Genomic DNA, 23835 nt, shown 5'->3' on the forward strand with positions numbered 1-23835 from the left:
CAATGCGAAATAGTACCGGCACAGTCTATTGTTCCTAGCACCCTCACAACTCAAGCTTCGTGACTGTATATACAGGTACATCATTTTATTTTTACTTCAATTTTTATTGTACCTGAGTTTTTGAATGTACTTCACTCCCACCCCTTCTACTAAGGAAGTTCCAACACCACACAGAACCAAGACCGCAGATAGTAAGCAGTATTGAGTTACTGAGTATAGTACGTTCCAGAAATATGTTCGCGTTTTCCAGTGACGAAAGAACTTTCAATATTGAATCATATTTTCGCACAGGTACTGTCCGTTTGCCTACGTCGCATCCCGATTTCCCCCACCTGCTTCTGCTCTCCCCTCTGTAATAGCTGGGCTGTCTTAGCTCTTTTCTGAAAACATTAATTTCTCTTAGGAATTGGAAGTTTACGTAATATTATACAGCTGTTTAATTTAACTTAAATAAAAGGGCCTCGTTAAGTAATTAATTGTCACGTGATTTCCTCCCTTTCTACAATCCTGCGGCATAACCACTTGGACGGACAGTAATTTTATATTTTCGGGTCGGGCAGAAGTGAAGATTGAATTCACAGTACGTAGAGTAGGTACAGAATTATTTCAACATGAGTTGCTAGTACGAAGGACGAAACTGGCAATTGGAATTAGATGCAATAGTCTATAGTGCGATAATATGCACAAAAGAACTGAAGCCTGTATCGAAATGAACGGCCACCATTTTCCGAATTGTGTTTAAATATTCATATTATGATTATGTTTCAATTTAATTTCTTTCTCTATATTGTACGCTAATGTGCTGTAGACAGTATAATATACACTGCATAATGAATACGTTCGCATGGATAACTCACTTCGTGAGTAAAAACACTTATTCTTAATACAGTACTGTACTTTGATTAAAGAAAAACCTAATGAAAATTATGAAACTCAAAATCGCGATATTTCCTAGTTTACGTAAATGGATGAACTACTTTTCTTCCTTCCTATACCTAGTAGAGTGATTTGTGTTTTACGCCAGTATCATCGAACTCCAGTCTTGGAGGGGGGAGCAAGTGGTGTTTCCGGTTCTCTAAAGGTATGGACAGGTTAATATTAAAAATGTTAGTAAAAATAAAATGATGTCCCTGTACTAGACTGTGAGTTGTTGAGGGTACTAGGAACAATAGACTGTGCCGGTACTTATTTCGCATTGTCTTTAATGAGGCGATAGTAGCGATCCTAGTGGTTAGCAACTATCTATGGCTGCATATGTACTACGTATTGAGCTTCGTTACTATATACCTACTAGACTGTGGTACCACCATGGTGTTTTTAGTGGGTTTTTTACGACGCTGTATCAACATCTCAGGTTATTTAGCGTCTGAATCAAATGAAGGTATTATCCTATTTCTTAGATAATCCTATAATATGATAATAGGGGAAAATAAATATACTGTAAGTTCACAGGGCTAACGGCTTCGAAGCTGGGTACCTGGTTCTAATGAAGTGTACTGGTAGCAACTTTAACATGGGGGCGTGAGATAGTTACTCTATCAGCCATAAATAAATTCACTTCAATGAAATTTCCCAATGTAAAAAAAAAAAGGTAATAATGCCGGTGAAATGAGTCCGGGGTCCAGCACAGATAGTTACTCAGCATTTGCACATATTGTGTTGAGAGGAAAACCTCGAAAAAAACCTCAACCATATAACTTACCCCGACCGGGATTCGAACTCGGGCCACCTGGTTTCGCGGTCATACGCGCTAACCGTTACTCCACAAGTGTGGACACCATGATATTGCACTATGCGGGAAAGCACCCCTTTTTTCGGTCCGGGGTAAATCTATTTATGTACCTAAATCCAGTATCTACCAAAAAGTGTATGCTATATGCAAGGCATACAAAAGCCTGAACAAACCAAACCTAATGTCACTAGATTCTATATCGTATGAAAATTATCTCTGTCACTGTTCCTAATCTTATACCTTAAACGAAAGCTCGCTTTCTGTCTACCTATCAAAAAAGCGTATATTTAAGGTCGGAACAAACCAAACCTAACCTGTCGCTGATCTTCTATCGTACGAAAACTTGCATATTTCTTCACATATAGGCCTGTGTGTATTGTTTTGTAAAGTTATACCATCTCCTAATTTCGCGTCATAACTTAATAATGCAACACAAATCAGACATAAGTCCCGTGTATGGTGCGTAGCGAGATCGAAGTTTCAATAAAATCCCGCCACCATCATTTTCTATTTTAAGACAAGAATTTGAACTCTTCGTTTGTACGAAACATAGCAATTTTTTGTAGTATCACAATATCTATGTAACTCTAGAGTTTCACTCAATTTTTATACTCTTTCAAGATCCATGATACCGAAATAGGCTATATGTTTTCGATATAGGTCTGTTCGTCTGTCTTTTTCCTTTCGCTGAGACTTGCCACTTTTGCCCATGTCTAAACTTTGACCGTACTACATATACTACATATTGGCAGTCGACGTATAGTTAGTGTTATTTTTATTCCATGATAATGCTCTGGATCGTTCCCACATGTAATGCCTTTAGTATTGTACGGTTGAGTTCTCCTTGCAAAGAACCGTTTATGCGTACTTGCCATGCGTAAAATGAGTTTCGTCGAGTGTGTCCGCTATCAGAAGACATCCAACTCAATGTAGGCCCTACACAACTGAGACGCTATTGACATGGATTACTGTTAATTTAACAATGTTACTGAACTTAAAAAACAGTGCGACCAGCGAATAGGGATTATAAAGAATGGACACTTCGCGTCGGTACCTTTGATGTAACCGGACTGATTTCAATGACCTTCAAGCCAGCTAAAGCGTGAGATTCTGCTTTCTCCCTAGAGTTGGCGCTGACATCACACCAGCTAGCAGTCGACAAAGCGGAAATATAACACATATAATTAATACATCTAGGTACATTATGTACTCAAATAAAATAAATTGGATCCATAAAATAATAAATCCGTCATTAACTGTAATGTCTAGACTCTAGAGTTCCTTTATAATGAGAGTTGAGACGTTGACCCCAACAACAATTAAAATATGTAATGATTTGATAGCGCTGAAAATGGAAAAACAAAACTCTTACGAGAAGTAAAACCATATACCTATATTATATTATATTATATACAAATATTAAACGAATTCGATACTTAATTTTATAATGTATTATATTATTTTATAATATAATTTATGATATCTGAAATATAAAATATTATTATTACAACTAGTTTGTCACTGAGAAATAAGGAAAAGCTGTTAACTTGAATTTATTTGAAGCAAAGCGTTACTGGGTTATGCAATAAGGTAGGCGATGTTTGGATCCTGTGTCTCAACTCTATATTCAATTATTATCTTAGCGTATGCTCGATTACACTAACCTCTAGCGCTTGAAAGTGGAACTATACGCTGGCGCACAGAGAAACAAAACACAGGAAAATTCGCTCAGTGTCCATTCTTTATAATCCCTATTCGTTGGTGCGACCAAGAGTTCAGCCGTGGCGAAATACTGAACTAAATGTATTGACAGTCTCATAAAACATTGCATCTGCCAGTCTGAGAGATTAAATACGGAAGATGGGAATTCTTTTTAATAATAATAATAATAATAATAATAATAATAATAATAATAATAATAATAATAATAATCGAACAAAAATATAACATTAAAAACGTAATATGTTAAGAGATCATTTAAAATTCGACGGATTATATCAGTGAGGGAAAGCAGAATTCGCAAGCTAATTTATTGCAGGTGACTCGTGCATTATGCAGGAAAGTTGGCATGTCTGCTGTAGGCTATAATGTAAACACAAACTGATATAACCAACGAGTTAGAAGAGAGATCTCTCTCCTAACTCTATGGATATAACACACCAACAATAACTGGTTGCGATACGACTCTTCCCTTGGACTCATAACAGCTGAACCTTTACGTGAATTCGACAGCGAGCAGAGGTTGCTATGGTAACATAAAGAAAATTCTGTAACGGCTAGGCAACTTCTGAAACTTTCTCCTCGCCAATTTTGCAGGAGTTTTTATTTATTTTAGTAGGTTATTTCACGACGCTTTATCAACATCTTTGGTTATTTAGCGTCTGAATGAGATGAAGGTGATAATGCCGGTGAAATGAGTCCGGGGTCCAGCACCGAAAGTTACCCAGCATTTGCTCATATCGGGTTGAGGAAAAACCCCGAAAAAACCTCAACCAGGTAAATTGCCCCGACCGGGAATCGAACCCGGGCCACCTGGTGTCGCGGCCAGACGCGCTGACCGTTACTCCACAGGTGTGGACTTGCAGGAGCTGTCAGACCTGTTATTTCTATGTATACTATATTATTTACGCACTCTAAATAATAATAATAATAATAATAATAATAATAATAATAATAATAATAATAATAATAATAATAATAATGACTGCTACGGACAATCTGAGAAAGATACCTAGAGAAGAATAAAGAAGTGTATGTAGTATTTGTGGACTTAGAAAAGGCTTTTGATAGAGTGGATTGGAATAAACTGATGCGGATCTTAAAGAAAATTGGTGTGGATTGGAAAGAGAGAAGACTGTTCAGTAATCTCTATATAAAACAACGAGTCAAAGTCAGGATAGGAGAAGAAATGTCAGAAGGAAGTGAAATTGGAAGAGGAGTACGTCAAGGATGTCCTTTATCACCTGTCCTGTTCAACATCTACTTGGAGGATTTAGTGAAGAACTGTTATCAGAACATAGGAGTGATAGTAGGAGGAAGAAGAATAAAGTGTATAAGATTTGCTTATGATACGGCGTTGTTAGCAGAAGAGGAGACGATACTAAAGGATATGCTACTGGAGCTAAATGACAGCTGTGAGCAGTATGGGATGAAGATAAATGCAAATAAGACGAAGACCATGGTCATAGGAAGAAAAATAAAGAAGGTAAACTTGCGAATTCGAAATGAGGCAGTAGAGCAAGTGGACAGCTTCAAATACTTGGGGTGTACTATAAGCAGTAACATGAGCTGCTGCCAGGATGTCAAAAGGAGGATAGCAATGGCCAAGGAAGCTTTTAATAGAAAAGGAGCATTTTCTGCAGACCTCTGGAAAAAAGAACTGAGGAGGAGACTAGTGAAGTGCATTGTATGGAGTATGGCTTTGTATGGGGCAGAAACATAGACATTACGACGAAGTGAAGAGAAGCGAATAGAAGCATTTGGAATTTGGATTTGGAAAAGAATGGAACGTGTGAAGTGGACAGAGAGAATAAGAAATGAAGCTGTGTTGGAAAGAGTGGGTGAAGAAACAATGATGTTGAAACTCATCAAGAAGACGAAAAGGAATTGGTTGGGTCACTGGCTAAGAAGAAACTGTCTGCTGAAGAATGCACTGGAAGGAATGGTGAACGGGAGAAGAGTTCGGGGTAGAAGAAGATATCAGATCATAGACGACATTAAGATATGTGGATCATATGAGGAAACGAAGAGGAAGGCAGAAAATAGGAAAGATTGGAGAAAGCTGGGTTTGCAGTGAAAGACCTGTCCTTGGGCAGAACACTAAATGAATAATAATAATAATAATAATAATAATAATAATAATAATAGGCTAATAAGAATAGAGAATAGTGACGTTATTCTTGAGGATTTCTAGAATAAAGATATAGAGAAGTGTAGAGATGTATATGTTCACTTTATTATTTTCTCTATAGCCAATAAACTTTGTTAGAAATAGTAGATGCATTTCATACTGACCCGTTCGTGAGAAGTTCGTTGATCGAAGGACTGAGATAGTCCAGGTTGTATACCAAATGTGAGAACGTTTGTCGGAAGTTGATGTACTTGAGCAGCATCTGCTGGGCCATGGGCAGGCTGAACTTCTTGACCCTGAGGAATCGCAGTAGGAAGTTGTCGTCTGAAATACCAGAAAGTAAAAGTGGACTCCACTATTAACGAAGTCAGGATCTTGTCCGATTACTTACAAGAGAAGAGTCTCCTAGGTCTGTTAAATTAATTATTTGCTATTCCTGCATATGAGGAAGGGACAAGGAGCTTAGTCGGTACAAAAGGAGACAAGTTAGATTTATATTAATGCACTAGCCGTACCCGTGCGCTCCGCTACACCCGTTAGAAATAAATATAAAGTAATTACATTATTAAAATAGAACATTTGATCCAGTGAACATTCGTGTTTGATAGAAGGATAAATCGTTTAATATGTTACTTAATTTGAATTGCATCCAAATAATTAAAATGCGATCATTTTGGTCCAGAGACACTCATTTGGTGCAATGACAATTCCTTTAACATGTTTCTTAATTTTTATTACATGTAACCATAGTTTAGTGAAGATTGACATCATTTAGATTTAATGTGTATATTTTATATTACTTGTTATAGGTTTCCATTTAATTATGGTAATAACTTCATTTTAACCCTTGTTTTCTACGTATTCAGTAAATGGCGCTAGGCTCACTATGGTTCTGAACCCTTCAAATAACTTAAATTATATTATATAATATTACATTACATTATAAATTATATTATATTATATTATATTATATTATATTATATTATATTATATTATATTATATTATATTATATTATATTATATTATATTATATTATATTATATTATATTATATCAGAAGTTACTGTAATAACATTATAGCATCATGTCCATGTAGAGAAACTACACTTTCCAATGGTGAAATAATAATTAATTATACGAATCGGTTAATTTAGCTTCCGATATTACTTCATACAAACACAGGAACATTCTCTGTAGGCTATCTTTCATAGCTTTCGATTGTTGCTGTCCAAGGACGCTTATAGACGAAGTCATTTGTTTTTTAATTCATTACACGCCATAGATGGCAGTTATTTTAATTTTAAAACTCATTTATCTCATTAAATATCAGTCCTATCAAAATTTTTCGGGGAATAAAACTTATCGAAAATTATTTTTAAAGGAACTTTTGCTATGTAACATTTTTCACAGAAACCAATAATAAGCGAGATATTTCGATTTATTTAATTCAGGCCCCCTTATAACCCCCCCTTTAAATAATGTATTTTGAATGCCATATAGCCTAAAATCTAAGTTACAGCGAACTTAATTTATATTCCAATTTTCATCGAAATCGGTTCAGCCATTATCGCGTGAAAAGGTGACAGACAGACAGACATACAAACAAAAATTTCAAAAAAGCGATTTTCGGTTTCAGGGTGGTTAATTATATATGTTAGGACCAATTGTTTTTGGAAAATCGAAAATTACCAGAAAAATTTCGGCTACAGATTTATTATTAGTATAGATTAGGGCTAATGGCTTTCTTTTCTTTAGCTCCTCCTTTGGTACTGAATTACAAGTCAATGCAGTGTAGGGGAAGTTATGTCTGTATTACTGCTATACAAATAGGGCTTCCCTGACCATGTTGTCAGCACGGTACAGTGCCACCGTGGAGATAAAACAGGAAGCCACCCAGTCCCGTTACGAAATGAGCGCTGGTTCGTGTCCTCATAGGGCAGGAATTTTCTCGCGAAATTTCAGCCAGTGTATGGGATCGCTATAGTCGAGGCGCTGTTATTCCCGGCGTGACTCCTCCTCTTTCTTTACGTCTTCAGAAATGAAGGCTCTATAAAGTCTAGGTAGGTAGTATCGTTCGTCATTTTTGTTCTTTCATTGCCGAGCTACCATACGAGGAATCTATTTGCCGCACCGTTAAACATTATCATGTCGTAGCTCCTATGATAATAAATCAAACGCACTGTAATTCAGCAAATAATTGAGCGGCAAGTAACGTCTTCGTGTGCTTTCTGCGAACGCCAACGAAAGAGCCAAAATGGCGGGCGATTATATTAAGTATTTATCGAGCCTTAAGAAATGAATAACGTCTTCCTCAGCGAATCACAAGACGCACACGTTTAAATGTAGCCGACCTGCAACGCGATTGGCTGCCGGAAGTTAGAGCGACGGGACTATAATGACTAGGGAACTACGATAGGTAGCGGAGTCCGGTTACGAAGACCAATAACAAATAATCATTCAGCTCTGCTTAGTCACGTGAACGCGAGGCAGCAGCTTGGTCTGCTTTGGCCCTTCGTGGGCTGTCGCGCTATGGATGGATTTAGTGTGACGTCTTTAAAAGCTTATCGAATTAAGATACATTGTTGTTTGAAATAAAGAAGTATTTTGATTAAAACTGATATTTTTAGTCTTTAATTAAGGATTTTAAAATCTATTTATAAATGTTTATCCACTGTCCGCCGAGTTAGCTCTATGGTAGCGTGTCTGCCTCCAGACTAGCCGGTCCGGGTTCGATTCCCGGCGGGGTCAAATTGTTTTGTAAAATTTCTACCTCGGGACTAGGAGAGATGGCGGTGCACAACTTCTAATCACTAAATTATGCACCAATATGCCTGGGTTAAATCCCAAATCTCTCCGCAGTGCATATGAAGGGAAGACATATGTCACTGTTGATAGTGATTCGTCCATCGGATGGAGACGTTAAGCCTGGCGCACCCCTTGGTGCTATTCGACAGGAGTAGGCTACGTGCCGACACCGAGTTTCCCCTTTTCCCTTCCTCACCATCATCATCCTCATCCATTCTCTACACTACACTTACACGAACACTTAACATACACTCACCCTAGCACACGACATAATTCTTCACAGATACACATCATGCATAACGTGATCCGCCGAAGTGGGTCACAGTCCTGCCATCTATCCGCAGTATGCGGAACCCGAATCACGCAAAGTGAAGTGGGTAGGCATTAGACACACACACACACACACACATGTTCATCCACTTTGATTTGTAATGTGGACTTTACATCATTAATAAAAATGTTGTAGGCCTAAACACATGACTTACCTTGTTGCGTAATATGAACCACACATTAAATTATTAAATAAAATATGCAGCATTTTCAATATATGAATCCTCATTTTAACAATGTTTGTTTACTTCTTCTAGTATTGCTGTTCTTCTGTTGTAAGTAACAAAAACCTATCGTGTTCAAAACTAATAAAACAAACATAAAAGAATCGCCTCTCGGAGAAATAAACTAATAATAATACAACCGTACTTCCACATAAGACATGTTCAAAACTAATACAATTGCTTTTATTAAATTAATTTTTATCAAAATGGATAAAACGTTGTATGATATACTTATATTAAATTCATATTACAATATTCGACTGGTTATTAAACTCATATTGTAATACGAGACGTTACGATACCCGTAGTGAAGTAAATTCCATATTACATAATCAAATTAGATAAAATATTACAGTTCATGTTCCCCATTATTGTGACTAAGATAGTTGTGATTCCTAGCACTCAGTTTCCACTACCATTTTCTTTCCACCATTGCTCCAATATCCCATAATAACTGCCGTAGCGTGAAGGTTGGCACGAAATATGGGAACTGCGAATAGAAGGATAGATCTCACCTGTCCTGCAGTTGCACAGGTCGCAGTTCTTGTCTATCCAGGCTCGGAAGTGCTCCAGGGCATGCTCGCGGGTCGCCTTGTCCTCCCGCAGCTCCTGGCTCGCCACGCGCGCCACCTCTTCCTTGAGGCTCATGAGTCCCGGCTTCTCTCCCCACTGGTAAGACATGATCACACGCGTAGTCGTCATGTTCAACTGCAACAGACGGGTGTCGTCAGCTGTGCCACTTAACACGTCCGCAGGGGTGCCCGCAACCTGCCTTAAGTGGCCACCTAATGTTCCTCCAAAAATTGACACGGATTTTATAATGATGACTAGGGACCGGATTTTTATGTAATATCAAGGTGTGAAATATGTACATATTTATGTAAGAAAAATAAGCTGAATATGTACCAAAATATGTAAAGTCATGAAAATATTTAATATCAATATCTGGCAGGTATAGGATACCGTATTTGCTCGCGTAATTTGCGTACTTTTTAATTAACTTTGGCCACTGAAAAATTGGGGTGCGTAAAATATGCGGATTTTTCAAATAAGAGGTCCTGTTCTGAGTTTATCTCAATTAAAGTCTGTGTGATGTATCTTGTCTCACTGTGAAAAGAGAGAGAAAGGAGATATGTCTTACTTCGTCTCTATTGTTACGGCGATGGGGTAGTGGAGGGATGCCGTCCATCCATCCAGTGAAGGAAGGGACTAGTTGATACATTCTGTAGCGCAAAATAAAATAACAAAATATCTCTCTTCGTACTGTGTAGTTCCGTCACTGAGCTTGTCTTTCAAGAAACTGAGTTCCGGCAGCCTGTACAATAACAAGGTTTTGAAAGGAATCCTGAAAATTTACAACCATCCTATAATCTCCACCCTCATTTGAAGGGACTTGGTTTTATTGCTATTGAGACAAGATAAACCTTACCAGGTATAGTATATGTATAGGTAAGTATTTACGGTAGGGCTAATTTTCTATACCGGTAATTTGTCTCTACCAAGGACAAGCATTGTTAAAGAAGCGGGGCTTTGGGGTTTCTTTCTGAAGCAGGTACTTCAGTTGCTGGTGAATGACCTACGATGGACTGTAGGGAAGGAAAATCCCTACTACACTGAAAAAAATATGTACGTAATCCCTATTACACTAAAAAAAAAATATGTACGTAAAATATGTGCGCAAAATACACGGAGCAAAAATAAAGTTCAAAATAATCCCTTAAAAGTAGGGTGCGCAAAATACGCGGGGGCGCAAATTACGCGAGAAAATACGGTAGGTGAGACTCTTCAGTTGTGATTTCATAGAGCACCCGACTTTTTTTTATCGCACATTGACACATTACTATTTTTCCTTCTGTAGGGAAAGCTTCGTCCATCGCAATCAATGATTTTATTTTTGTCGTTAGGGTTGAAGATACAGGGGCCATTTTAGTTAGTTAAAAGCAGTAGATAAATTCACTTGCACTTTATACTGTAAGTACTAAAACTAGAGAACTGAGTGAAATAAATGACACAACAGTACTGCAAGCACTGTTTCGCTTTACTGGATTATGAAAAAATAAGAGGAGATGTGGGACACATGCATTTTAGCTGCTCCCTGTAAGAAACAAAGTACCTGCTAAAACCTCAAATTATAGGCATTTACAAACTGTTGTTTGAAAAGTGTCATTCCAGTCTCATTCAGAAGGGTAAGATTATTCCAGCCGAGAACCCTGCTTTCCAATTGCTCGGAAAATTCCATTTCCTATAGGTCTACTAAATTTAAAGTAAAGAGGTCAAGCAATAATCTGAAAAGATATTTGTTTTATTATTTCAACATCTTTCCAGTTTGTTCCTTCACTCCAGCTCCTTTTCAAAAGTCGGCTACTTTATTGCGGCTCATGTCAGACTTGACACTGGTTTTCCCTGGAAGGATTTTTTTTTATTTTAGTAGGTTATTTAGCGTCTGAATGAGATGAGGGTGATAATGCCGGTGAAATGAGTCCGGGGTCCAGCACTGAAAGTTACCCAGCATTTACTCATATTGGGTTGAGGGAAAACCCCGGGAAAAACCTCAACCAGGTAACTTGCCCCTACCGGGAATCGAACCCGGGCCACCTGGTTTCGCGGCCAGACGCGCTGACCGTGGAAGGATTAGGAAGAGAGTGAGTAAGGTTGCAAATTGCATGGGAACGGCTTGTTAAGACGTGTGCAGAACAATTATAGTTCGAGACAAATCATGTCGTCCTCGTCCCACTCCACCGCATGAAGGCAACGCTACTTTCTGAGTGATCTTTACAATACAAGGTAGTTTATGAGAAAGGTTGTCTTTTGTTCATTCATTTTTACAGTGGGTGGTATGCGATGAGTGCCTCTGTTACTTTCTGGAACTAAGGACGTTATGTTTCGTCCCGAAATATATCCTTTCTTGGGTAGGTAAAAAGGCTTTTTAAATCTGTGTATTTCAAATTGTAAACTTCTCCAGCAGAAGTTTTTTTTCTCCCCCTTTTAGAGAAATAAAAATGAATAAAACCTCTAAATATGTAGATTTATGTAATACCAAGCCATAATATGTAATGTGGGGGTAAATATGTAAAAAAATGTTTTGTCAAATTTTAATATATTAATGGTAATTACAAGATTCGCAAAGATTTGTTATTTATATACGCTTAGGTTGAAAGGAATATAATATGTAATGACATAAAAATCCGGTCCCTACTGATAACGAAGAATTCTGATATGATGAAAGCTATTCTTATTATTTTTATTGTATGGTTAGCTATAGAGTGTAAAAGGTGTTCAGTGATTATCCTTTTAAGGGGAAGGTATATCGTTTACTTGTACAAAACAAAAATTATGGTTTATTTAACGACGCTCGCAACTGCAGAGGTTATATCAGCGTCGCCGATGTGCCGGAATTTTGTCCCGCAGGAGTTCTTTTACATGCCAGTAAATCTACTGACATGAGCCTGTCGCATTTAAACACACTTAAATGCTATCAACCTGGGCCGGGATCGAACCCGCAACCTCGAGTATAGAAGGCCAGCGCTATACCGACTAAGCTACCAAGGCCGACTCACCAGTACAATTTTACTATATTTCAACATGTTTTTTTTCTCAGAACCTATAGGTTCTCTGGAATAAAAATAGACATGCTTAATATACATTTTTGCACGATCGTGTTTTTTATTGTATTTACAGCTATTGCTGTTAGGCCTTGAAATTTAGAATTCCCACACAGAAACTTGTTGCTAGGGAAACCATTCTTGTATTTGCGGGGGAATTGCTGATATTTACTGCCATCATGCACTCAGCTGTGCGAGGAGCAAGGGTCGCATTCCCAGACATACATCACTCAATGATATCATTAAAAGATCTCTGACTTCTTGTGGCATCCCGTCTCTTTTGGAACCACCAGGTATTAGTCGCGCGGATGGTAAACGACCCGATGGTCTCACCTTAATTCCATGGTCCAGAGGAAAAGCTTTAATTTGGGACTCCACTTGCGTTGACACTCTAGCTCCATCTCACTTACCGAATACCTCCAGACGCGCAGTATCTGCTGCTGAATTAGCCGTGAAGAAGAAAGTCAATAAATATGCTCATCGTTTAGACAATTATATCTTTGTCCCATTTGCTATGGAGACCTTCGGTCCTTGGAGTCATGACGCTAAAGTTTTGGTATCTCAAATCGGCCAAATTTTGATCTCCATTACTGGTGATCGCCGTTGCACTACTTATTTGCGTCAACGCTTAAGTATTGGTATTCAACGCGGAAATGCAATGAGCGTTTTGGGTACTCTTCCAGAGTCCAGCCCTTTGGACGAACTTTTTCTCCTGTAAAATTTATTATCTCTATGTAAATGTTTATATTTAGTTTTTTGATAATTTATAAAAATTCTTCATAACATAAAATTACACTGAAATAGATCCATCAAAGTGCACATTTTGTTACTTAGTTATCATTATAGTATACTTTTGTGTAGGCTTTGGAATAATATTGCTCTAAATTTTCAATGCAAAATATATTGTATTTGTAATTTCAAAAATAACTTGTATCGTAATATAGGTATTATATCTGTACATAAGTAAGCAATTTTAATGTTTTTGAAAACCTAATAGTTATTTTTTTAAGTTATGCACATTTGTGGAGTATTTTGTTCAGCCGGAGGAAGTTTCAAGTAGAGGTGCCACTAATCTCGGGCATAATAAACATTACTAATCACATAACCACTTTCGATCCAGTGATATTTCTTAGAAGGAAGTTTTATAACTTTCTTTAATTTGAAGCAGTGTGGCTTTATAAAGATCTTCCTATGGATAGAGAAATTACCTACTATATTCCTAAAAGTGTATGGCCAGTCGTTACGTAGATGACCATCTATTACGTTATATGGCTGTAGGATATGAATCAGGAATGAGGAGATATTTACCCAGGTTGAATGGGGCATTGTTAGCTTAAAAAGTAAACTTCTCTAATGGGGCCATTGAATAGAAGGTGATCATTTCGACACGTTTTATTGTAACGTCAATTATACGTAATCAGTGTTCTAGCAGGTTCATTCTGTCTTGGGGCCAGTCGTAACTGACGGTTTCTCACTAATGGAGATCACAGTCTTCCTCATCCTTGATATGATGTGTGATTAGTAGAGCTCGGAAGTTGATGAAATATCATCTTTTTTTCTAAGACGTCACAGACAATGCAGGATGCAATACAAACTCGTTTCACTTCAACACGAACTAATTATAGCCTACTTTTATTTTAAATTTTCTGTCTTTGGTCATTTTTTTAGGTAATGTTCTATTTTTTGTCGCATTTTTGCCCTTTTCTGGAAACATAAAAATTGGAGATTTATCCTTCCGAGAGGTTGAAAAATTCAAATATCTTGGAGCAACAGTAACAAATATAAATGATACTCGGGAGGAAATTAAACGCAGGATAAATATGGGAAATGCCTGTTATTATTCGACTGAGAAGCTTTTGTCATCCAGTCTGCTGTCAAAAAATCTGAAAGTTAGAATTTATAAAACAGTTATATTACCGGTTGTTCTGTATGGTTGTGAAACTTGGACTCTCACTTTGGGAGAGGAACAGAGATTAAGGGTGTTTGAGAATAAGGTTCTTAGGAAAATATTTAGGGCTAAGAGGGATGAAGTTACAGGAGAATGGAGAAAGTTACACAACTCAGAACTGCACGCATTGTATTCTTCACCTGACATAATTAGGAACATTAAATCCAGACGTTTGAGATGGGCAGGGCATGTAGCACGTATGGACGAATCCAGAAATGCATATAGAGTGTTAGTTGGGAGACCGGAGGTGAAAAGACCTTTAGGGAGGCCGAGACGTAGATGGGAAGATAATATTAAAATGGATTTGAGGGAGGTGGGATATGATTGATGATGGAGACTGGATTAATCTTGCACAGGATAGGGACCGATGGCGGGCTTATGTGAGGGCGGCAGTGAACCTGCGGGTTCCTTAAAAGCCTTTTGTAAGTAAGTAAGTTGTAATTGAGGAGCTAAAATATGGCAATGAGTAAAGATACACATACATTACTTCTTGTTATGAGTGCATGCAATTAATTTCTAACGAATGAGAGGTTTTTGCATGTCGTCAGTAACTGTGCGAAAAAAGATTGACACCCCTGACAACGCAATGTTATTGCATTTCCTCAGAATGCTTACTCAGCATACCTGCGACTTGGGCAATCAGCATCAGCAGACAAAATTGTCAACCATTTATGGAAAGAAATGGAAATGTTTGTTTAAGTGTCAGCTGGAACAGGGATCTGTGTGTTTTACGAGTTTACATGCGCATGAAAGGTGATACTGTTCACACATTTTTATTAACCTGTTGAAGACCAGACACACTAAGATTCCCTGCATACAATGTACTTTTATCGAGATAAATATATCTTACGACTGGACCCTGGACCTTCCAGTTCGTAGCAGATTGCTGTACAAACTGAAGTAAATGGTCCTATTAATGTCGGTCAACATTTTAAATTATAAGTATCGTTACTACTCTTGTTATAGTGAGAGTTACAATTTGAAGTATCAGCACAGTATCAGCACAGTCACGAAGCTTGAGTTGTGAGGGTGCTAGGAACAATAGACTGTGCAGGTACTATTTCGCATTGTCTGTAATGAGGCGATAGTAGCGATCCTAGTGGTTAGCAACTATCTATGGATGCATATTTACTACGTATTGAGCTTCGTGACTGTATATACTAGACTGTGGTATCAGTCACTATTGAAAATGCGAGTATATAAGTAGTTCGAAATTTCTTCTTCATCATGATCTTCTTCTTCCTATTCTTTTTCCCTCTGTAAGGGTGTAGGCTGCTACTAAAACATTTAGGCATGAATGTCTCATTGTGCCCCTCATAAATTGGAAATCACCCCAAGGGACAGCGGTGGATGGTCAACTTTGCGAATCTCCTCGGTAGTTTGGAGTATCATTCACTGTTTTGAAGCATAACCTATTATTTGACATGTCAGTCACAGTTTAAAATATCGATCACAGTTGAAAAGGCTGTGACTGAAATGTTACTGTTAGAACTGCAAGTCACTAATTGAAATATTATTGTCGCTATTTGAAAGGACAGTCACTATTCAAATGTTATTGCTTGACATTTCAGTCACTGTTTAAAATGAATTTGAAGATCTGTCATTATTTTTGAAATGTTACTGTTTGGAGAGTCCGTCACTATTTAAAATGTTATTGTTTGAAGAATCGGTCACTATTTAAAATGTTAAGGTTTGAAGAGTCCGTCATTATTTAAAATGTTAAGGTTTGAAGAGTCAGTCACTGTTTAAAATGTTAAGGTTTGAAGAGTCAGTCACCGTTTAAAATGTTAAGGTTTGAAGAGTCAGTCGCTATTTAAAATGTTAAGGTTTGAAGAGTCCGTCACTATTTAAAATGTTAAGGTTTGAAGAGTCCGTCACTATTTAAAATGTTAAGGTTTGAAGAGTCAGTCACTATTTAAAATGTTAAGATTTGAAGAGTCCGTCATCGTTTAAAATGTTAAGTTTTGAAGAGTCAGTCACTATTTAAAATGTTAAGGTTTGAAGAGTCCGTCACCGTTTAAAATGTTAAAGTTTGAAGAGTCCGTCACTATTTAAAATGTTAAGATTTGAAGAGTCCGTCACTATTTAAAATGTTAAGGTTTGAAGAGTCAGTCACCGTTTAAAATGTTAAGGTTTGAAGAGTCAGTCACTATTTAAAATGTTAAGGTTTGAAGAGTCAGTCACTATATGAAATGTTAATGTGTGAAGAGTCGGTGACTATTTAGAATGTTGCTATTTGAAGAGAGAGTCACTATTTAAAATGTTATTGTTTGAAGAGCCACTTTGTGAAATGGTAACGTTTGATAGTTCAGTCACTATTTTGAATGTTCCTGTTTGAAGAGTCACTTATTATTTGAAATATTATTGTTTGAAATGTCAATCACTATTTTAAATATTATTGTTTGAAGTGTCAGTTACTATTTGAAATATTATTATTGTTTGAAGGGTCAGTGTCTATTTTTAATATTACTGCTTAAAGTAGCTGTATTTGACATGTTATTAAAGTGTCAGTTAGTATATATTTAAAATGTTACTGCTTAAAAAGTTGTCGGTTATTATTTAATACGTTACTGCTTAAAACGTCAGTCATTATTTAAATTGATCATTATTTAACATTTCAGTCATTACTGAAAACCACATTGTTAATTAAAAATCGATTTAAGTAAGTCATTATTCAAACATCTAGTCTTATCTTATTTGTCGCTGAACTTAACCATTAGTTCATATAGTATAGGCCGGCGAGGACCGGTTCTTAAGCGTATTCCTCGTGTCTACTTGTCCTATAAATTAGGCTAGTCACCTGACACCGCAGTGTAATCCTAATCACACAGCATCAGTTCCTTAAGTCTCTACAAAGCTTACCCATGTAACCGTAAGTTTTTTTTTAAACCTGGTTTTCACCACATTTTGAGAATTGTGCTTATTATTTAGAGCGGTTATAGCCAAACGGAGCACAAGCGCACTCGTCGCACTCGGTTCGAGTCTTGGAAACCACCCCCTTCCTGCGGGATGATTGACATGTTTACCGTACCGTATTCTTCGTGTTCTCAGTAGCGTCTAGTACAGGGACATCACTTTATTTTTACCAACATTTTTAACATTAACCTGGCTATACTCGGAAACACTGTTGCCCCCTTCCATTACAGGAGTTTGATGTTACTAGTGCAATATGTAAACAAATCATTTTACTAGGTATAAGAGGAGAGAAAAGTAGTATATCCATTTATGTTGTAGGGAAATACGATATTACGACTTTCAGTTTGATCATCACTTTTACGGAATTTATCAAAATACAGTAGAGTAGTAACATTTTTTTTTTCAAAAACTCAACTTTTCAGGCGGCTATGTTCGTTAGTTTATTTAGCATATTAATTATTGGTGTTAACATACAATATAGAGATGCATTTAAATTGAGGGGGTCATAAATAAAGGGCTGTAAGTGCACTTAAGTTACTTTTGAGAAAATGGGGTGTAAATATTTAAGCTTTCGTAAAATCGGTGAAATTTTTATTTAAATTTTAATGTGTGATGCGATTAAAATATCCCTTTGCCACTAAAATTTTAGATACTTTTGCTTACACTGGATGCACTTAACTCATGTTATTACAAATGTCACTAGCATTCCTTTGCTTCTAGCCACCTCAATTCAAAAAAAGGTAATCTGAATTTTTAAACAAGTTGCTGAAAATGGTTGCCGTTTATTACAATGCAGGCTTCAATTCAGTACGCATATTATTAAAAACATTTTGAAGCATATTCTCTGAAATTGAATTTATCGTTTCTTGAATATAATTTTTTAGTACGATATTATTAATATAGGTTCTTTCTTCTATAGAAAACGCAACCATATTTCTGAAACACACTATACACTGCAGTGTTTACTTCACTGCTTGAAGACTTCGAATGCAACAGCGGCCGTAAGTTTGTGTGTCTGACGGGAGCAAGGACATTAGTGAAGGGGTGGGAGTGAAGTACATTCAGAAATGCAGGTACAATAAAAATGCAAGTAAAAATAAAATGATGTCCCTGTAGGAGTACAGGTAACGTTTAACGTAACAAACATGTCTCATTCTAAGGAGCTTTTGCAAGCAAAGAAACAAAAAAAGAAAGCTATTTTTAGAAAGAATGGGAAGACCAATTTTTTTTTTTTTTTTTTTTGTGAAGAGGAAGACCACATTCGATGTTTGGTGTTACGGACGGTAAAAAAGCAACGTTCAACGTCATTATCAACTTAATCATCGTGAATACAGTGAATTTAAAGGTAGGAATAGTATTCTATATTTTACAAATGCATAACACGAAGGCATGTCAAAATATTTGGAAAAAATATCTTTGTTCGTTTCTTTTATATTTAGCTTATTTTGCATTGTTAAAAAAAACTATTAGTACATTAGTCGATGGGATGATGTGACAATAACTTACGAATATATGTTAAGAGAGCAATAAGAGCTATTTTAGATTTTAAAAGCAATGAACACTGTAAACCATTTTTATTTAAGAGTGTAGTGTATTATGATAATAAATGATTGAAAGAATTTTAGTTTTGTCCTTTAAATGTGTAGAAATTTCATCTGAACAAATGTAACTTCGTTCTGCAAAGGAATTTTATAATGTCAGATTAATTTGTTGGGATGAAATTTCTGAACATTAAACTAACATTTTTTCAATAATTTATTATCATAATACACTGCTTTCCTAAATTGACTGATCATATTAGGAATTAAATGAATTGCTTCACCAAAACACGCTATGAAATGTTTCACATAGAACAATTTTTATCTCGAAAAGGAAACAAAAACGAGCAAAGTTGTATTATACTTTTTTGTTTGAAGTATCTAAAAAATAACCCCCTGAAATTAATGACATTACGTATGTATAGTTCACTCTAAATATATGTTTGAGAATTAATTAATTTCTCTCATAGGAAAACGCGACGATCATGAAATGAAACGATTGTCAAAACGTCGATTATTGGACTACAAATATATTTACCTATCAGAATTCTGATATTGATCGTTTGGTTTGTCCATCTGTCTACACGTCAATCATTTGTCGTTTGCCTGCCTTCCTCTATATCTGTCTGTCTGTTCATCCAAATGTTATTTTCGTGTTTGTCTGTTTGCTTGCTTTTCTGTCTGTCCACTTGTTCATCCTCCAGCCAGCACATAGGCATTTCTGTTCTCATTAGGTAGAAATTTTGGTTTACCAGCCTAAAACTTTTGAACGCGATGATTCCAATTCTAACAAACTAAAACACTTCAAATTTAATACTCTATGTAGTTTCATCGTCCTTAATGTGAATATCATTTAACATAACCCAATCCATCGCTATGAAATAACGGTTAGGAAGTCTGACAATGAAACTAGGGGTCTCGGGTTGAAATTCTTGTTGGGAAAAGTTATCTGGTTTAGATTTTTTCCGGGGTTTTCCCTGAACCTATTACGAGCAAATGCTGGGTAACTTTCGGCGCTGGACCCTGGACTCATTTCGCCGGTTTTATCACCTTCATTTCACCCAGGTTCTAGATAATCATTTCAGTTGATAAATCGGCGTAAAATAAACCAATAAAAAAAGAACATAACCCATAACCAGGCATCGGGTGGTCTAAGGCAGTGTTCCCCAACCCCGGAAAAACTCTTAACATTCTACCAAAATGAAATATTGGGACGAAATGTACAACGCTCAAGATTTCGAAAAATATTTTAATATATATTTTTTTAAGTTTCATATTATTTCGCGGCACACCTGGACCTAAGAATTGGTACACCAGTCAGAGCCTTACAAAAGAGCTTAAAATTTAACTTATAAGTTATTCAAGTTCTCTTGAAAGTTACGTTAGCACTCTGATTTGGAAGTAATGACATCTGTACCTCTTTTCCAAGAAATGTTGACTTCGTGATATAATAATTACCAGAGGACGCTACTTTTATCTCATCACGAAGAATATTATTTTAACCACAAAACCGCAGTGGTAAATAACCTTTCCTTTGTTCTAAGGTCAAGCTCAACAGGAATTAACAAAGTTCTGTGATTCTGGTTGTAGCTGTCGCCTTACACATGTTTGTCAGGAAAGGCTACCAGGTGTTCCAGGCAATAGGGTGTCTGTTTGCTAATCCGAGGTCACGTTCAGGCGTGGGTTTGTTTCCCATTTGGTCTGATTACCTCGTTAGGTTTTTCCGAGGCTTTTCCCAACTTTAAGGCGAATATCAAGTAATCCCATGGTGAATCCTCGACCTCATCTCGCTAAATACCATCTTGATATCACCAATTAATAAGTATTTGGACTAAGAAATGTCTTCATAAAGCTAGAACAAAAGTGTATATTAATATGTATTGGACTAAAAAATTCTATCATCACAAATCTAGAGTGTAGTCTTAGAACAGATTGGGGCTAAAAATTTCTCACAAAGCCACATCACATGTGTTAAGGCTCATTCACAATGAAAATTAAACATAACGTAAGCGTTAACTTAAAAATGTAAACGTTACGGTAAAATCAAGAACATTTACGATGGGAACATAAACATAACCGCAAAGATACTTGGTAACTATGGAAACATAACAATGACGCCACTTCCTCATATTCTGTCGTATACTTCAGCGCTCCACGATTGTGTACTGTTTGCAGATCACATAAGCATAGCATGAAAGTTTGGAGTTTGCAGACTTTCATGTTAACGTTTAACGGCAATGCTTATGTGAATCATTGTGAATGATGCCATTTGATAACCTGGGCGCAAACTTGTGTGTTACGGTTATGTTTAATTTTCATTGTGAATGGGCCTTTATTGTTTGTTGTTGTTTAGTCAACTGTCCGAAGACAAGTCGGAACCTCACAAGTCATAATAAGAAGGCATCATTAATGAGGTAACTAGGTCAGGATTATAATGGGGTAGGGTGGCCAGTTCCTTTCCCCCTCCATTGTATACATCGCCGACTAGCTACATATTACACTAATCAGACTTCATATACATACAAACAATTGTTCTTCCTCTGACATACAATATGTGTTATTATTATACAGGGACATCATTTTATTTTTACTTCAATTTTTATTGTACCTGAGTTTTTGACTGTACTTCACTCCCACCCCTTCTACTGATGAAGCTCAACTGTCCTCACACAGATCCAAGACCGCATATACAGTCATAGTAGCCTTACGGTCACAGTAAACGGTACGTTCCAAAAATATGCTCGCGTTTTCCAGTGACGAAAGAGCTTTGAATATTGAACCATTTTCGCACAGGTACTGTCGTCCATTTGCCTACGTCGCATTCCGGTTTCCCCCACCTGCTCTATTCGCCTCTCTGTAAAGTCTAGTGGCTGGGCTGTCTTGGCTCTTTTCTGAGAACATTAATTTCTGTTAGGAATTGGACGTCTTCGTAATATTATACCCATACAATTGTTTAAAACAACTTAAATAAAAGGGCCTCGTTAAGTAATTGTCACGCGATTTCCTCCCTCTACGATCCTGCGACATAACCACTTGGACGGACAGTAGATAGCATGTCTAAGTAATTTTATCTTTTCGGATCGGGCAGAAGTGAAGATTGAATTTACAGTACGTAAGGTACTCTTTTAGAATAGGTACAGAATTATTTCAACATGAGTTACTGATACTGATACGAACCTGGTAATTGGAATTACGTACAATAGTGTATAGTGCGATAATATGCACATTAAAACTGAAGCCTGTATCGAAATGAACGGCACCATTTTCAAAAATGTGTTTAAACATCCATATTATAATTATTTTTCAATTTAACTTCATTCTCTATTGTGTACGCTAATGTGTTGTAGACAGTACAATATACACTGCATAATGAATACGTCCGAATGGATAGCTCAGTTCGTGAGTAAAAACACCTGTTGTTAATACTGTACTGTATTTTGCTTAAACAAAAACCTAATGAAAATTATCAAACTCAAAAGCGTGATATTTTTTAGTTTACGTAAATATATGAACTACTTTTCTTCCCTCCTATACCTAGTAAAGTGATTTGTGTGTACATTACGCCAGTATCATCGAACTCCATTCGTGGAAGGGAATAGCAAACGGCGTTTCCGGTTCTAAATCGTTGATCCAAAGGTACAGCCAGGTTAATATGAGAAATGTTAGTAAAGATAAAATGATATCCCTGTAGTTTATTCGAACAAGAAATACAGGATGCAAATATGTCATTTAGTGGGTATCCGGAATAAGAAATTCCATCAACACAAAGTTAGATTGAAGTATTAAATTTATATTCGGTCTAAGAAATGTACCGAGCGTAGTGGTCGAGGCGATAATATCGACTCACAAGGGAATGTTCAACATAGAAAGGTTGGATAGGAGCTTCAAATTTTGTACAATGAAAGGTCGCATTTATAACAAATTTTCTGTGGAAAAGAAAATTCGAAATAGATCTATAAGACAGTAAAATAGTATTTGGAATATTTGTAGTAGTTTGACAGTTTGGAAGCCCTGATGCTGTCGCTCGCAAGACGGCAAGCTCTGTGTACTGTAGTGCCTGTGTCGGTAGGCAGTGACTGGCAAGTACGCAGTCTGACGTCGTACATAACAGTGAACTGTAGCTGTAGAGCTATAGGTTTAATTTGTGAGACCATTAAAGATGTTCTACCAATTTAATGTACGAGGGGGATCCAGGAAATAACGACCGTTCGCGCATACCCGCCGCGCAGCTGACTCCCCTTCCTTGTTTGAAGGTCAACTGGCTTCCTTAACATGTGTTCTCATAATGTTGTGAGTACTGGTTGCAACAAGTCGCCATTGCGCATTTTGTGTTACTTCAAAATGAACGACGCGATTGATAATCCCGCCGACTGTGAGGTGAGGAGTGTGATTCGATTTTTGAATGCCCGACATTTGAAACCTGCAGAAATTTACCGGCAATTGAAAGAATGTATGGTGATACTGTAATGAATGAAAGAAATGTGAGAAAATGGTGCGAAATGTTCAACAATGGGCGACAGACATTTGTATGTAACAGACTTTGTTTTTTCAAATAAATATATTTTTTTTAATTATTACAACAAAACGGTCGTTATTTCCTGGATCCCCCTCGTACTATGACTTTGTTTAATTCCATGAATTTAGTTCGTATTTTTTTCGTAATGACAGACCCTATTTAACTCTGCTGTTTACAAAGGTTGAGTTGCAGCCTTGTTTCTCCCTCGTCTCTGTCACAAGCTGCACTCAAAAGGCGCCACAACTACTAGAGTAGATCCACATAGATTCACAGCGATATTCGGAATATCGTTTTAATTACCTTGCATATTATTTTCGCAACTTTTTCTGGCACAACATCTTACAATAAAAAAACGTATCAGTGTGCAAAATTTGA

At 36.8% G+C, this 23835-nt stretch overlaps 1 protein-coding gene across 1 annotated transcript in view; it reads right to left on the reverse strand.

Moving 5' to 3' along the window:
• Cralbp (Cellular retinaldehyde binding protein) overlaps positions 1 to 23835 on the reverse strand; it is a 77648-nt gene that overhangs the window by 16511 nt on the left and 37302 nt on the right. The window contains exons 2-3 of the mRNA XM_069830506.1: positions 9456 to 9648; positions 5747 to 5906 (exon numbers count right to left, since the gene is read on the reverse strand). Of these exons, the coding sequence (XP_069686607.1) occupies positions 5747 to 5906; positions 9456 to 9642 (347 nt within the window). The 5' untranslated portion in view covers positions 9643 to 9648. The remainder of the gene's footprint in view (positions 1 to 5746; positions 5907 to 9455; positions 9649 to 23835) is intronic.

Source organism: Periplaneta americana, chromosome 7 (assembly GCF_040183065.1).
Source record: "Periplaneta americana isolate PAMFEO1 chromosome 7, P.americana_PAMFEO1_priV1, whole genome shotgun sequence".
Classification (NCBI taxonomy): Eukaryota; Metazoa; Arthropoda; class Insecta; order Blattodea; family Blattidae; genus Periplaneta; species Periplaneta americana.